The sequence below is a fragment of the Ranitomeya imitator genome, chromosome 7 (genome assembly GCF_032444005.1).
Source record: "Ranitomeya imitator isolate aRanImi1 chromosome 7, aRanImi1.pri, whole genome shotgun sequence".
Taxonomy (NCBI): domain Eukaryota; kingdom Metazoa; phylum Chordata; class Amphibia; order Anura; family Dendrobatidae; genus Ranitomeya; species Ranitomeya imitator.
In genome coordinates this window covers 133,885,254-133,902,787 of record NC_091288.1, presented here as the reverse complement: position 1 = coordinate 133,902,787, position 17,534 = coordinate 133,885,254, and the positions used below count along the sequence as shown (strand labels likewise).

General features: G+C 45.6%; 2 protein-coding genes across 2 annotated transcripts in view; both read left to right on the top strand.

Annotated features, from left to right (window-relative positions):
* The window catches only part of PGAP1 (post-GPI attachment to proteins inositol deacylase 1), a 1,319,879-nt gene that overhangs the window by 499,637 nt on the left and 802,708 nt on the right, over positions 1-17,534 (top strand). The gene's annotated exons all lie outside the window — the stretch shown is intronic.
* Positions 8,518-10,248, top strand: LOC138644905 (uncharacterized). The gene is made up of 2 exons (XM_069733827.1): positions 8,518-9,035; positions 9,187-10,248. The coding sequence occupies exons 1-2, from the start codon at positions 8,689-8,691 to the stop codon at positions 10,070-10,072; spliced, it is 1,233 nt and encodes a 410-aa protein (XP_069589928.1). The 5' UTR covers positions 8,518-8,688; the 3' UTR covers positions 10,073-10,248.

Here is a 17,534-nt window from a genome sequence, read left to right as displayed (position 1 = left end):
GGTCAGGCTGGTCAGCCAGGGCTGCCTGTTAATTGTACGAGTTTTACTATGCATGAGTGGGGCGGCCGAATCGAGTGTTGTTGTTATTGTGGTGTTATAAAAAGTGGCAGCAGCATCTGTGTCATGAAGGGAGGCTATGTCTGTGAGAGGGAGAAGGGACTCAGAGAGTGATTGTAAGTTGAGATGTTTGAGATTTCTGCGAGGGTGAGTGAGTTTGTGGAGTGGGGGTTGCACACTAGGAGAGGAGAGGGACGAGAATGTCAGTAGGTTGTGGTCAGACAGGGGGAGGGGTGTGTTAGTGAGGTTAGTAAGGGAGCAGAGGCGGGTGAAGATGAGGTCCAGCGTGTGGCCATCTTTGTGAGTGGCCTCAGAGGACCATTGAGTGAGGCCAAAGGAGGCAGTCAGTGATAAAAGTTTAGAGGTAGCTGAGGTGAAAGTGTCAATGGGGACATTGAAATCACCCATGATGATAGTGGGGATGTCAACAGAGAGGAAATGAAGTAGCCAGGTGGTGAAGTGGTCGAGAAAGGTGGAGATGGCTAGTTCTGGGGGGCGGTAGATGACAGCCAGCTGGAGGTTGGAGGGGGAATAGATGCGGACAGAGTGCACCTCAAACGAGGGAAGAGTAGTGGAGGGTGGTAGCGGGATTGGAGTAAAGGAGCAGGTGTCGGACAGGAGCAAGCCAACTCCTCCACCGCGTTTGTTGCTGGGGCGAGGGGTGTGAGAGAGGTGGAATCCGCCATAGGAGAGCGCAGCTGGAGAGGCCGAGTCAGAGGGGGTGAGCCAGGTTTCAGTGAGGCCGAGGAAGGAGAGTTTGTTGGTGATGAAGAGGTCATGGATAAATGTCAGTTTGTTGCAGATGGAGCGTGCGTTCCATAGTGCTCCAGGTAGGGGGAGCGGGGGAGTGGGGGCTGGATGAATGGTTATGAGGTTGTCGTGGTTGGGAAAACGTGCGGAGGATCGTGGCAGGGGGTTAGAAACGAGTGTGGGGATGAATTGGGGAGGGCCGGGATTTGGGGATATGTCACCAGCAATGAGGAGTAACAGACAGATCATTAGAAGGTGGGAGCAGGATAGGACATGATGTGGCCGTGTGTGTCTGGATAAAAAGGATTGTATGTGGAGGAACAGTTCTGAGGAGAAGGTGAGATGGCTGGGGAGTATGGAGGAAGAAATGACTAGTTCCTTACTAGGTGGAGGGATTACAGGAGATTGTAAGAAGGAAAGTAGTATGGGGGTGAAAGAGAAAAGAAACTGAAACATTGTAGTGGTTAGTGTTCTGTTACCTTCCAGTCAATTCCGTCTAATTCAGAATCATAATTAAAAAGATGTAATTTAAAAGATGGAAGTTAAAAGATGATTTGCAGCAGACTGAGTCTATAGCAGACTCCTGCATGTGAATATATCCCCAGTTAAGGGCAATCAGGTGTGAATGAGGGGGTGGCTGGGTATGGGAGACCAGATGTAGAGAGTTAAGCAAAGGTCATAAAGTGAGGGAGGGGTAAGACTGACCACTCAAAGAGATGCCAGGATCACACAATGAGATACATCAAAACAGGTCATGGAAAACAAGCTGATAGGTAAGAAAGCATACTAAAAGGATTATATGTGCTGCACCAAGACACTCAGATCCTGGGGAAGCATAGAAAAGCCAGTGCAATATACAGAGACATTCTGGAGCCAGGGAGAGCTGGGTAAAGTCAGTGCATACCATGGAAAATCAATGCAGTATACAGAGATATTCTGGAGCCAGGGAGAGCTGGGTAAAGTCAGTGCATACCATGGAAAATCAATGCAGTATACAGAGATATTCTGGAGCCAGGGAGAGCTGGGTAAAGTCAGTGCATACCATGGAAAATCAATGCAGTATACAGAGATATTCTGGAGCCAGGGAGAGCTGGGTAAACCCAGCATCTATGCCACTTTTAATGCATCCCATTATTTTATTTGCCTTTGTAGCAGCTGCCTGACACTGGCCACTAAATATGAGTTTGTCATCCACCCATACACCCAGGTCTTTTTCATTGACGGTTTTGCCCAGAGTTTTAGAATTAAGCACATAATTATACATCTTATTACTTCTACCCAAGTGCATGACCTTACATTTATCCCCATTAAAGCTCATTTGCCATTTATCAGCCCAAGCTTCTAGTTTACATAAATCATCCTGTAATATAAAATTGTCCTCCTCTGTATTGATTACCCTGCAGAGTTTAGTGTCATCTGCAAATATTGAAATTCTGTTCAGTATGCCCCCTACAAGGTCATTAATAAATATGTTAAAAAGAAGAGGGCCTAATGCTGACCCCTGTGGTACCCCACTGCTAACCGCTACCCAGTCCGAGTGTGCTCCATTAATAACCACCCTTTGTTTCTTATCCCTGAGCCAGCTCTCAACCCACTTACACATATTTTCCCCTATCCCCATTATTGTCATTTTATGTATCAACCTTTTGTGAGGCACCGTATCAAAAGCTTTTGAAAAGTCCATATACACTATATCCACTGGGTTCCCTTGGTCCAATCCGGAACTTACCTCTTCAGAGAAAATGATCAAATTAGCCTGACATGAACGGTCCCTAATAAACCCGTGCTGATACTGGGTCATGAGGTTATTCCTCTTCAGATACTCCAGTATAGCGTCCCTTAGAATGCCCTCCAGGATTTTACCCACAGTAGAGGTTAAGCTTACTGGCCTATAATTTCCGAGTTCAGTTTTTGTCCCCTTTTTGAATATTGGCACCACATTTGCTATACGCCAGTCCTGTGGTACAGACCCTGTTATTATGGAGTCTTTAAAGATTAAAAATAATGGTCTATCAATGACTGTACTTAATTCCTGCAGTACTCGAGGGTGTATCCCATCCGGGCCCGGAGATTTGTCAATTTTAGTGATTTTTAGACGCCGCCGCACTTCCTGCTGGGTTAAGCAGGTGACATTTAATTGGGAATTTTTATCACGTCATTTTGTCTGCCATGGGATTTTCTTGTGTAAATACTGATGAAAAAAAGTCATTTAGCATATTGGCTTTTTCCCTTTCGCCACGACAGCACCCCACTGGAGAGAGGGATCCGCCCCGCAGGAACAGGAAACCTACTGAGAAATAAAAGGGGGCGGTCCGCCTCTCCTCCTCAGTTTAGGTTTCCTGTTCCTGCGGGAACGTTCAGGAACGACAGGACTACAGGACATACCTGGGCTAGCTTGCCGCCTGCGCCGTATCCTTGAGAACGGCAGGGGCTGCAGCTCAGAAGCAGCGTCGGGGGAGTTCCATTAGACGGCTCCCTCCTCGTCTGATGGAGCGTGCAGACGGCCGGGTCCGGGGAGGGCCGCCCGGCGTGTTCTGCAGCGTGCGGTGCGGCAGTGCGGGGAGGCCAGGAGCCGGGTAAGGAGATCTCCCATTGCGGTTCGGTGCTGAATCCCGGACCGCGCATGCGCCGATTGCCGCAATACTGGCTACCCCGGAAGTGAATGAGTCCCTTCCGGGGCGCCTAGACCGGATCTAGGGTGGGGGAGCCAGCGCCGATCCGCGTATGCGCATTGCGCAGTGAGGAAAACAAAAAAAAAAGGCGCACTATTTAAACTGCCAGGAAACAATAATGCGGTGATGCAGAGATGTCATCCCCAGGTGCCATGGACCCCACAGCTGGAGATCCAGTACCCCCCGCCAAAGATCACACCAAAGGATCCTCGGAGACCGCTCGTAAAAGAGACGGATCCAGAACAGGATCTCAGCCTTCTGATCCGGTACTATTCGCTTCACTGGGTGAGTGTTAAAACTCTGCCTATTAAGCTGACGTTGTCTCCCTATTTCTCTCTTTTTTTCTCTCTCTCTCGCTACTTATTACGTCTAGTCTAAAAGACGACAAAAAACGAAGCATAAGGAATGTGCCTTGTGTAGCCAGCCCCTTCCGGACTCATACCCCAAAAAACTATTCAAAGACTGTTTTAAGGAAACAACACAGGGAGCGACAGTGTCCGTTACGGACTTACGGGCCATTATTAGGGAGGAGCTAAAAAATATGACCCAGGAAAAACCGCGTAAAGCTAGGTCCACAACACCAACACCTGTGTCAGACTCCGAAAGTGACCAGACTGTACTGTCAGAAGCCTCCCTATCATCATCATCAGAAATCGAGGGTCGTTCATGTTTTCCCTTAGACAGTGTGGACAACTTGGTAAAATCAATCCGAAATACCATGGGGTGTGAGGAGGTAAAGGGTGCGCAAACCACGCAGGAAATTATGTTCGCGGGTTTGGCAGAGAGAAAGAGGAGATGTTTTCCGGTTATACCAGCAGTGAAAGCATTAATTAAAAGAGAGTGGAAGAAGCAGGATCAAAGAAGTTTTTTACCCTCCGCGTCTAAACGTAAATATCCGTTTAGTGACGAGGAGCTTCTTACATGGACCAAAGTCCCTAAGGTCGATGCAGCCGTAGCCTCTACCTCCAAGCAATCCACTCTGCCTGTGGAGGATGCGGGACTTCTGGTCGATCCATTGGATCGTAAGGCTGAATCATCCCTTATACGTTCTTGGGAAGCGGCTACAGGAATTTTTAAACCTGCAGTAGCCAGCACCTGCGTTGCCCGGTCAATGATCATTTGGATTGATCAGTTGGACCAGCAAATCGAAAATAAAGTTTCAAGAGAGAAACTATGAGCGGCCATCCCCTTAATACGAGGAGCGGCAGCTTTTATGGCGGACGCATCTGCCGACTCCCTTCGTTTAGCAGCAAGATCTGCAGGCCTTGTGAACAATGCAAGACGCGCGCTTTGGATGAAAAGCTGGAAAGGGGATGCGCAGTCTGAATCTAAAATATGCGCAATCCCATGTGAGGGTGAGTACCTCTTTGGTAAAACCTTAGATGAGATACTCAAAAAGGCAAAGGACAGGAAGAAAGCTTTTCCTGATTCCTCTATTCCCTTTTACAGGAGGGCCTTTAAGAGGAGACCGTTTGGTAAAAGGAGGCAAACGGATAGGTCTACAACATGGACTGCTAAAGAGGACAGACAAAGAGGTACCATGTTTAGAAGACCCAACCCCCCAAAAGACAATAAATTCTGAGGATATACCAGTAGGGGGCAGACTGAAATTTTTCGCCACCCAATGGGAAAAAGTAATATCTAGCTCGTGGGTTTTAAATATCATCCAAGATGGGATTAAGCTACAATTCTCTCGTGTTCCCCACGAGTCATATATTATAACATCCCTCAGCTCGCCTATACAACAACAGGCTCTAGAGCTGGAAATTCAAACCCTATTATCAAAGCGGGTTTTAGTCCAAGTCCCCGAGGGACAGGAAGGCAGGGGATTCTATTCTCCCTTATTCCTGATTTCCAAACCCGACAGTTCTTTCAGGGCCATCATAAACCTTAAAAAACTCAATTCATTTGTTGAAAACCATACATTTAAGATGGAATCCATTAGATCCACTATAAAACTCCTCTTTCCAAACTGTATGATGGGGGGCATTGATTTAAAAGATGCTTATCATCTCCCTATCCATGACAGATACCAAAAGTTCCTCAGAGTAGCAGTGACAATCAACAGTGAGGTTTGTCATTTCTAGTACGCAGCCATGCCCTTCGGCCTTTCAACAGCGCCGAGGATCTTCACCAAGATAATGCTAGAGGTGATGGCCTACCTTCGCCAAAAAGAAACCTTAATTGTTCCCTATCTGGATGACTTTTTAGTCATAGGAAATTCAGTTACTCAATGTGCTGATCGTTTGGCTCACGCAATTTCCTCTCTACAGGATCTAGGCTGGATAATCAATACCAACAAATCCAGATTCACTCCGCTTTCCTGTCAGGCGTTCTTGGGGTTCCATCTAGACTCCATATCTCAAAAGTGTCTCCTGCCTCAGGTAAAAATACTACTGATCAAATACAAAGTCCTAGCTGCAATTAATAATCCACGTATATCCCTAAGATAAGCTATGTCCTTACTGGGATCCCTTATCTCTTGTATACCTGCAGTAAAATGGGCTCAACATCATACCCGTACACTGCAACACCAGATTTTACAAGAAGATAGACGGTTTTTGGGTCACCTAAATGCAAAAATAACCTTATCACAGGAAGTTTTAACTTCCTTAACGTGGTGGCTGAATTCAGACCATTTGATGAGTGGTGTTCCATGGACAATAACGCCATCTCATACCATAACCACTGACGCCAGTCCTCATGGATGGGGCGCTTATATGGGGAATGATTTTTGCCAAGGGTTATGGAACATGGAGGAACGCTGCTACTCCTCTAACGTTAAAGAATTAAATGCAGTAAAATACGCTTTATACCATTTTCTCCCACAGCTACGAGGGAAAGACGTCAGAATCCTTTCCGACAACACCACCACAGTGGCGTATCTAAACAGGCAAGGAGTCACGCGATCAGAGACTCTGATGTCTTCTGCTACAGAAATCTTGAATCTAGCAGAAAATCACCTAACATCCCTTACTGCACTGCATATATGAGGGGAAAACAACCAGCAGGCAGACTTCTTAAGTCGATACACTTTGAAACAAGGGGAGTGGTGCCTAAACCAGCAAATTTTTCAGGACATAGTATCCCTATGGGGTCGGCCTCAAGTAGATCTCTTCGCCACAAGAAGAAACAAAAAAGTCCGGAGATTTGCCTCCCTATCTCTAGCGGATCATCCGGACATTCTGGACGCTCTCCAAGCCCCTTGGCAGTTGTCTAGCATATGCTTTTCCGCCGATCATACTACTACCCCAAGTCATTCGCAAAATCAGAGACGAAGGAGCGAGAGTGATACTGATAGCTCCATTCTGGCCGAAGAGACCATGGTTTTCGTGGCTGCAAACCATGTCGGTCTCAGATCCTTGGGTCCTCCCCTCAACACCCAATCTTCTCTTCCAGGGTCCGTTTTTCCACCCTCAAGTGGACAATCTACATCTCACGGCCTGAAATTTGACAGGCAGATGCTAATATCAAGGGGGTTCTCGGAGGGATTGATAAACACACTCCTCCAGAGTAGAAAACCTTCCACTACAAAAATTTATACAAAAATATGGAAGAAATTCCTACAATTCCATACATCTTCAAACACGTCAGAAAGTCCGATACAGTCTATCCTGGAATTTCTTCAAAAAGGGAGAGAACTGGGTTTAACTGTAAACACCTTAAAAGTTCATGTTTCAGCACTAGGAGCCCTCTATGGCCATAACATTGCTGGGGATAGATGGGTATCCCGATTTATTACAGCCTGTGAACGGATAAATCCAGTTAATATACCTAGAGTTCCTCCCTGGGATCTAAATTTAGTTTTACGAGCCCTAACAGATTCTCCATTTGAACCAATAGATTCAATACCAATTAAAATCCTATCGCTAAAAACGGCCCTCTTGGTAGCACTGACTTCAGCCAGGAGAATCAGTGACATCCAAGCACTCTCTATAGATCCACCTTTCCTGCTAACTTTTCAGGATAAGTTGGTCCTTAAACCAGACCCTTCCTACCTTCCTAAAGTAGCTAAGAGATTCCATAGGTCTCAGGAAATAATCTTGCCCACTTTCTTCAATAATCCTTCCACTCCTGAAGAACAAAAGTACCACACTCTAGATGTTAAAAGAGTAGTGTTAAAATACATTGAAAGAACCAGTAGCTGGTGACAGTGTAGGGCTCTGTTTATTTCCTTCCAGGGTCACAAGAAGGGTCATGGAATAACAAAAAGCACCTTATCCCGGTGGATCAGAGAGTCTATCAGACTGGCCTATTCCGCGAGTAAAGAAAACCCTCCGGAAGGCATAACGGCGCACTCTACCAGAGCTATGGCATCCTCCTGGGCAGAAAAGGGAGAGGTCCCAATTGAGACCATATGTAAGGACGCAACTTGGTCAAATCCCTCTACCTTCTATAATCACTATAGGCTTGACCTATCGTCAACTTCTGACCTAGACTTTGGCAGGACTGTCCTCAGCACGGTGGTCCCCCCCTAGGTGATGGTCTCTGTAAGATCTCCAGTGGGGTGCTGTCGTGGCGAAAGGGAAAAGCCGGATTACTCACCGGTAATACTCTTTTAGTGAGTCCACGACAGCACCCTCTTACATCCCTCCCTATATTAATATAGTACTTACTATTGAGTAAAATTCTTTTAATCATACATAAGCAAATAAGTTTTTTTAAAAAAAAATGAAATAAATGATATTTGCCTAATACTGGCGGTCCTCCGGGTACTCTGAAATCAAAACTGAGGAGGAGAGGCGGACCGCCCCCTTTTTATTTCTCGGTAGGTTTCCTGTTCCTGCGGGGCGGATCCCTCTCTCCAGTGGGGTGCTGTCGTGGACTCACTAAGGCTACGTTCACATTAGTGTCATGCGACGCAGCGTCGCCGACGCAACGCACGACGCAACTGAAACACACGCAAAAACGCACCATTTTTGATGCATACGTCGAACAGATGCGTCGTAAAACGCAGCGTTTTTTGTGCGTTTTTGTTGCGTTTTTCCAAAAAACGCAGCGTTTTACCACGCATGCGTTGTCAAACAATGATGTCATCTTTCAACACAATTTAGTGTCTAGACACTAGATAATACCACCAATGAATAGAAGAGGGTGGGTCTAGTGTCTAGACACTAGATAATGCCACCAATGGGTAGATGAGGGTGGGTATAATGGAATTGTGGTATATATACCCCGGCATAGATTATTCCAACCATACAGCATCAAGATGGATCGTCCCATGGAGAGTATCTACCTCAATATGGAGCTGGATTTTGCCCTTGCTATTGCTTATGCTATTGCCTGTCATGAACAGAGGAAAAGAGCAAAACTACGGAGAAGGAGTCGTCAGCGTTTTTGGCTACACCCTATAGTGGAAGTCCGAGAGAGTCGTGGAGCCTACCATTGTCTGTTTGGCGAGTTAAATGACAACCAGGAGAAATACTTTGAGTACACCAGGATGTCTCAAAACCGCTTCCGATATCTGCTGCGTCTGATGGAAGGAGCCATTTCCAGGCAGGACACGCAGCTCCGTAAAGCAATTTCCCCCGAGGAACGTCTGCTGGTGACTCTACGGTACATAATGCAATGTGAAGGATTTATATGTTCTTGCCATTTTTTAAAGTAACGTGTTTTGGTTTTGTGGGGTGGGGGATTGTAATCAAAAATGAAAATTTCTTTCATAACAATTTAATTAATTATATTTATTTATTTTTCTTCTTGTCAGTTTCCTGGCTACCGGAGAGACCTTGAGATCACTGCATTTCCAGGTTAGGATTGGAGTCTCCACACTTTCTGGTATTATTGCCGACACATGCCGCGCATTGTGGGACAACCTCCGGGAGGAATTTTTACCCATCCCTACAACAGAATTATGGCAGGCCAACGCCCAAAAATTCGAACAAGTGTGTTCTTTCCCTAACTGTATTGGAGCCGTGGATGGGAAGCACATTAGGATTACCAAGCCTTCAAGAAGTGGATCTCTGTTTTTTAATTATAAAAAATACTTTTCCACCGTGCTCATGGCAATTGCAGGTGCGGACTGCAGGTTTCTCGCTGTGTACATTGGAGCGTTTGGCCGTGCAAATGATTCACGGACATTTAAGGAGTCTGACATGGGCCGAAGATTATACGAGAACAATTTTAATTTCCCCCAGCCACGACCCCTTCCCAACACCGAAGGCCCGGCCATGCCATTTGTTGTGGTTGGGGATGAGGCTTTTCAAATGAGTGGCAACCTACTTAAACCGTACTCCAGTCGGGGGTTGGAACGCACAAAATGTATTTTTAATTATAGACTGTCCAGGGCCAGAAGAACTGTGGACTGCGCCTTTGGAATCCTTGTCTCCAAATGGCGTATCTTAGGATCCGCTATAAATTTGAAAATTGAGACAGTGGATGGGGTGGTGAAGGCTTGTGTGGTTCTCCACAATTATATTATTGATAAAGAGAGAGTCAACGTGGAACTCGATGAACCCATACCAAATCCAATGCCTGATTATCAAGATCATCCTCTGCGGACAACTGTGGAGATTGCTCATATGAGGGACCAATTTGCTGCATACTTTGTTTCAGATGTTGGGCGTGTTTCATGGCAAGATCAAATGGTTTAATTCATCTTGGTATTATGATACAATAAAAACACTGTCATGTAAACACTGTTGAGTCCATGTCATTTTACCAGCCTATGTAATGTTATTTAAATGTTGTTAATGTCCCCTGATTTTCTAATGCGTTGTGTTTTGAAATAAAGTTCTTGTGCCTTTCCGTTTTCACAAAACAAATCTCCCATATGTTTTTCCATAGTAAACAAAATTTAAAATCCAATGTTATATAAACTGTGTCCCACAAAATTTATGTGAGCACCAGTACCCAAATGGACTGTGACAAAACAAAAAAATTTTTCAGCCGTGTGTTCCATAGTTTTGACATATAACATGATCGGCTCCCACCTTGTCAACCATTTTTAATCTTGCAGACTATTTGCATATGGAACCTGGCTTGACAAGGAGGGATACGATCATGTTTGCAAAACTCTACAGAGTTAACACTATTGCACTCAGGATGCTAGTATACGTCCAGAGTCAAATAGTGGCGACACTGTGAACATTGCTACCACCTCACCTGACCAATATTCTTAACCTACCGTAAATAAAACGATTAGCCAACGATACCGACCAGTGATACGACCGGACCGTGATCGTTGTTAGTCGTCGCGTGGTTGCTGGAGAGCTGTCACACAGACAGTTCTCCAGCGACAAAAAAAGAGCAAGTCCCCTTGTAATCTGGGTAACCATTGTGTTATGACGCGCATGGCCGCACTCACGATGTTTTCCCTGTTTACCATTGTAAATTTAATAAAAAAATAAAAAAAATACCCTTACATTCCGGTGTGTGACGCGTCTATCGCCGTCACCTTTCCGTACTGTGCCAGCCCTAAAGCACAGCACAGCGTGTATTATATTAAGTCAACGGTGTGCTCTGCTTTACGGGCGGGAATGACCGTGTCAGTCACTGCGGGAAGATGACGGCGAGGGACGTGGTTGACACCGTTTTTTTTTTTTTGGGGTATTGTTCACTTTTTTGATTGTTTAAAACACTGCGCTAGTAACCCAATATTCCCTTGTTTACAGCAACGATTGGACGATTTCAGAAAAGATAACGTTGGTTACTGACAAAAACCAACTATATCGTTAATGAAATCGTTGTGTGATGGTACATTTTAAAATTGATATATTGAGCAATGCTGTTTGTGTTTGTAACATCTCATAGTACAATGAGCGACAGCCCTATAAAAAAATGAAAAAAAATATTGATAAAATATTGTCAGACATTGCACATCAGGTGTTACAAACACAAGATTTGTTTATACGGCGCACGGTGTGATTTGGTGCAAACTTAATTATAGACAATAAAAACTCAGTATTTTTGAACAAATTAATAATTTTATTTGGGACACAAAAAGAAATGGGTAAATGTTATGGGGTATCAATGTCTGCGATTAAGGGGGATTGATATCCTCCACTTTTGGTGGGTGTTGAGGAGACCGAGGAGGAGGACGAGGGGGAGGAAGCAGCATAGTCTATGACACTAGACGGGATGCCGACATCAATCCAGCAAGTTGACGGTGGCGAGACTGCCAACGCAGGAGGTGAGGGAGGAGGAGGGACGACCAGTGTCCTTGGCTGGCTACTCCTGCTCCGGGTAGACCCAGGCTGAGTACTTGGTGTGCTCCTTGTAGACCCAGGCTGGGTACTGGGTGTGCTCCGTGTAGACCCAGGCTGGGTACTGGGTGTGCTCCGGGTAGACCCAGGCTGGGTACTTTGGGTGCTTGTTTTGGGAGCAGCCATAGCCGAGGTTGTAGTGCTTGTCATCTTCTTTTTTTCCTCCTCTCTCCCTCTGGGTGTGGGTCGGCTTCCCGCCTGTGTGCCCTTGAAGGCCTGGCAGGAGCAGAAGTTTGGGGCTCTGTTCTGTGGTGGCGGTGGCCCTCGGCACACGAAGCTCTGTGGTGGTGCTCTGCAGCAGGAGTCGGAGCCATGGCAGCCAGCGATGGTACTGCGGGCATTGTAGTCGCTGACTGCATGACCCGAGCCTGCTGCAGGGCAGTGACATATGCGTTGTTGCAGGCCTGCATGACCGAAATCTGGAGTTCCGGCGTAAGATGTTCAACCATGCCCTTCTGAATGGCACTAAAAAAATGTTTGGCCGGCCTCGAGAGCTCCGATTCTATGGTTTCAAGACGCCGGTCGATATTGGACATTTTATCGCACAGCGCCTTGAAACCATTCTGGAATACGGTGCTCAAATGTAAAAATTCGGGCAGGATCGCCCTGTCCGAGGCCCGCTGATGCTGTCGGGAAGACCCGAAGGAAGGAGCGACAGAGGCCTCGGCCCGGGGAACATCTGATGGACCGGCTGCCGGTTCGCCAGATTGTGGTGGTGCAGACCTCCTCTCGCTGTGGGATGGCTGCGACGGTTCAGATGGCGCTTCACGAAGGACCGCTCCAGAGGGTCGGACAGTCTCGCGGGTGCTGCTGTGTGTTCTGTGAAAACATAAGGAAACCATTAGTATACAAAATATAACATTTCACATTTGTCACCACCTGTGTAAAACTTAACATTGCATCACACACTATTACTGTTAAGGGTTTGTTCAGTTAGTCGTAACGGTTTGCTGATTGAACCGGTCAGCTGCCTGACATGGCTGATGCGACCAATCAGCGCGGGTGACAGGCCTGATTAAAATGCCCGCTCCTTACTCCCCTCAGTGAAGGCCCGTCGCCCGCATACTCCCCTGTCATTAATTAACTTTACCGGCGGTATCCATTGCCGCCGTAAATGTTAACCAATTTTTAATATTGACACTGCATATGCCGCATCAATATTAAAAATATAATACATTTATTTATTTCAAAATAGTCACCCATGTTTGCCGTTTGTAACGCCCGACAATTATGTGACCGAGACGTCATCACAGGTCCTGCGAGCTGAGCAACCATGGGAACATAACCTGCCTTGGAGTAGAAGGTATGCCGTGTCTATTATATTTTTCCTTTTTTTTGAAAAAAATCTGGGATACACCTGGATGGGCAATATACTACTCCACTATGAAATATTGCCCGGGCATGGCCAATCTACTATCTTTCTGTGTTCTGTATACTTCGTATTTCAGGTAAAAAAAAAGAGGAAGTCAAGCTCACCATAGTAGTAATCCTAGAAGGCTCGGAGCACGGAGACGCTGTGTCAAGCGTGAGAAGAACAAAAATGAAGAAAAAATTCGAGCTCACCGAGGCGTGAAAAGTAAAAACTAAATACTTGATTCACTTCAATCATAAGCAGAGGATGAAACATCAGCACAATACAATAAAAACACTATCTACGCGTTTCAGGTGATAGGGCACCCTTAATCATGATGTCTGATGTTCCCTGTAACCTGAAACGCGTAGATAGTGTTTTTATTGTATTGTGCTTATGTTTCATCCTCTGCTTATGATTGAAGTGAATATTTAACTTTTCACGCCTCGGTGAGCTAGAATTTTTTTTGTTCATTTCTATACTTCAAACTTGCCAAAATAAATGGCTGGGCAATAAACTATGTGGCTGGAATATAGTACGTGAATATGCATGTTTTAAAAACTAGGTGTGTGCATAGATACTATACTTACTCTCTGCTTTCAAGGACCGGTCGCAAGAACTGCAAAATACGGTTATATTTGTAGATTGTCCTTGAAGCTGCAGCACCAGTACGGATCTGTCCCTCCTTTTTCAGGCCCCTCTTGAAACGGTCCTTCATGGAGCGCCATCTGGTCTTCAATTGTTTAACTGTGTATAAATTTAAAAAAAAAAAATAGTTTGAGAGAAAATATTGAAATTGATAACGCAACCGTGTGCAATCCCAATAGAAGACATCACAGACGGTTGTGTATCCTGGCATGATGGGTCACAGCAGCATTTTGAAAATACTTACGAAATTTAGCTTTGCACGTGGGGGAAGCGCTGTCGAAGCCATCCCACAGCGATTGTGCCACCTCAATCCACAAACGGCGCAACACGCCCTGGTCCGCGTGCCGGGGGTCACGGCTGTCCCACAACGGGCCTCGTTCCTGTATGGATGCCACCATCAGGTCTATGTCTAGTGGGTCATCATGGGCCCGTTGTGAAACCTAGAATAAAAGGAAAATATTAATGTTTGCAAGATAAAAATTGTTGTCCCTACCTCCTCCACCACCACCTACCACCTCCACCCCCCCTCCCACCACCCCCATACCCGCAAAAACAAAAAAAAGGAATAGGTTTGACATAAAAACTTACTCGCCGTCCTGCCACCACAGCTTGGTCCCGTGGTCTCTGCTCCTGCTGGCTCTGTTCCTCCTGGCTCTCCTCCTCACTTGAAGAAGCCTGAAAAATAGTTTACAAAAAGTTGAGTGACCCATCTACAACTGACAGCGAATAGTAAGCAATAGTAGATCATGTACTCACCGGACTCCTCAGCGGTGGGGTGTGGCTTGAGTCGCTGGCCATTACTAATGCAATTCTGAAATAAAGAACAAAATAAAATTTATCCTATGCACAATACAGCGGAACATAGTAAAATATAAAAAAAAACATTTACATTTCAACCACAAAGAACATTGCACTCCAACTGAACGAACGCTGAGCAAACAACACTGCCACATTGATTAAAAAAAACAATGGCAGAGACAACACAATGCCAGAGTAAACAAAAGCCTAAAGGCCCCTTCACATTTAGCGACGCTGCAGCGATACCGACAACGATCCGAATCGCTGCAGCGTCGCTGTTTGGTCGCTGGAGAGCTGTCACACAGACAGCTCTCCAGCGACCAACGATGCCGGTAACCAGGGTAAACATCGGGTAACTAAGCGCAGGGCCGCGCTTAGTAACCCGATGTTTACCCTGGTTACCATGCTAAAAGTAAAAAAAAACAAACAGTACATACTTACCTACAGCCGTCTGTCCTCCAGCGCTGCGCTCTGCTTCTCTGCTCTCCTCCTGTACTGTCTGGGAGCCGGAAAGCAGAGCGGTGACGTCACCGCTCTGCTTTCCGGCTCACAGCCAGTACAGGAGGAGTGCAGAGCACAGCGCTGGAGGACAGACAGCTGTAGGTAAGTATGTACTGTTTGTTTTTTTTTACTTTTAGCATGGTAACCAGGGTAAACATCGGGTTACTAAGCGCGGCCCTGCGCTTAGTTACCCGATGTTTACCCTGGTTACCAGTGAAGACATCGCTGGATCGGTGTCACACACGCCGATCCAGCGATGTCAGCAGGAGTCCAGCGACGAAATAAAGTTCTGGACTTTGTTCAGCGACCAACGATCTCCCAGCAGGGGCCTGATCGTTGGTCGCTGTCACACATAGCGATTTCATTAACGATATCGTTGCTACGTCACAAATAGCAACGATATCGTTAACAATATCGTTATGTGTGAAGGTACCTTAAAGATAACAAAACAAATACACAACAGACCCTATGTCTAAAGGCCCCTTCACATTAAGCGACGCTGCAGCGATACCGACAACGATCCGGATCGCTGCAGCGTCGCTGTTTGGTCGCTGGAGAGCTGTCACACAGACCGCTCTCCAGCGACCAACGATGCCGGTAACCAGGGTAAACATCGGGTAACTAAGCGCAGGGCCGCGCTTAGTAACCCGATGTTTACCCTGGTTACCATCCTAAAAGTAAAACAACAAACAGTACATACTTACCTAACGCTGTCTGTCCCCGGCGCTCTGCTTCTCTGCACTCCTCCTGTACTGTCTGTGTGAGCACAGCGGCCGGAAAGCAGAGCGGTGACGTCACCGCTCTGCTTTCCGGCTGACCGACGCTCACAGCCAGTACAGGAGGAGTGCAGAGCAGAGTGCCGGGGACAGACAGCGGTAGGTAAGTATGTACTGTTTGTTTTTTTACTTTTAGGATGGTAACCAGGGTAAACATCGGGTTACTAAGCGCGGCCCTGCGCTTAGTAACCAGATGTTTACGCTGGTTACCAGTGAAGACATCGCTGGATCGGTGTCACACACGCCGATCCAGCGATGTCCGCGGGAGATCCAGCGACGAAATAAAGTTCTGGACTTTCTTCAGCGACCAACGATCTCCCAGCAGGGGCCTGATCGTTGGTCGCTGTCACACATAACGATTTAATTAACGATATCGTTGCTACGTCACAAAATGCAGCGATATCGTTAACAATATCGTTATGTGTGAAGGTACCTTTAATCCAAAAAGAGAGTTTTGTTTAAAAAAATGTACAGTATGCACGGAGCAACCCAAAACACACAATAGTTTTTTGAAAGGAAAAAATTAACAACCCCCAAAAATTAAGGACAGAAACGGCAATCCTGGATACACCACCATACTTTACAATAAAACCGACAGGGCCAGAGACAATAAAAGGCCATACATCACAAGCAGAAACATACAACAATGTCTTTACACAACCACAGTGCAGAACATAATACACAACTTGCAATAAAAATTATTACATTTAATAAAAGGGCGCAGAATCATTCTATACTACCATACTTTACAATAAAACCAACATGGCCGGAGACAATAAAATTCATATAATGCAAGAATAAAACATCACAACTGAATACAAAAAAACACCACCAAACCAATAAATGGAAAAGAAAAATCTATCCTGGAAAGAACAATAATCAAGGCCGCAGACAATGAAACGCCATCCTATACCACGCCATACATCACAACCAGACTAAAAATACAACAATATCTTTAAACAACCACAGTGCAGAATATAATACACAACTTGCAAAAACAATTACAAAATAAAACATGTAGAAAATGCACAGAATCATTCTATACTTACATCTCTGGACAGCAGATGAAGAAAAGAAGAAGTCTGGTCTGATGTGTTGCCTGTAGATGCTGCAGCAGAAGTGACAAACAATCCAAACATTTTCTTTATATATGGGGGATGTTTTTATCACTGTTTTCACTGTCTAGACACTGTCTAGACACTTTTTTGTTTAATTTTATTTAACGACGCATGCGTCGCACAACGCACGCACGACGCACACATGCGACGCAAGTGCGTTGTCAATTGGTTTCAATGGGAGATTGTAACGCAATGACGACGCACGAGCGACGCAAGTGCGACGCATGCATTTTTTAGACGCTACAAAAATGCAACATGTAGCGTCTCCGACGCCACCCAGGTGCGGTGAAACGACGCATGCGTCGTACGTTTTCACAAAAACGCACGACAACGCAACGCATGCGTCCCCAATGATAAAGATAGGGGCGCATGACGCATGCGTTGTTGTGCGTCAACGACGCTAATGTGAACGTAGCCTAAAAGAGTATTACCGGTGAGTAATCCGGCTTTTTCCTCATCCTCATCCACCATTTCACCCAGACTATTTTTAAGGGGGCCAACACTATCATTTTTTAGTTTCTTACTATTTATGTAGTTAAAGAATATTTTAGGATTATTTTTACTCTCTCTGGCAATGAGTCTCTCTGTCTCAATCTTTGCTGCCTTGGTTTGCTTTTTACAGAATTTATTTAATTTTTTGTATTTATTTAATGCCTCAT

Coding starts and splice junctions, on each gene's coding strand:
- LOC138644905 (XM_069733827.1), top strand. CDS start 8,689: ATGGATCGTCCCATGGAGAGTATCTACCTCAATATGGAGCTGGATTTT. Junction 9,036..9,186: donor CGTCTGCTGGTGACTCTACG/GTACATAATGCA, acceptor TCTTCTTGTCAG/TTTCCTGGCTACCGGAGAGA.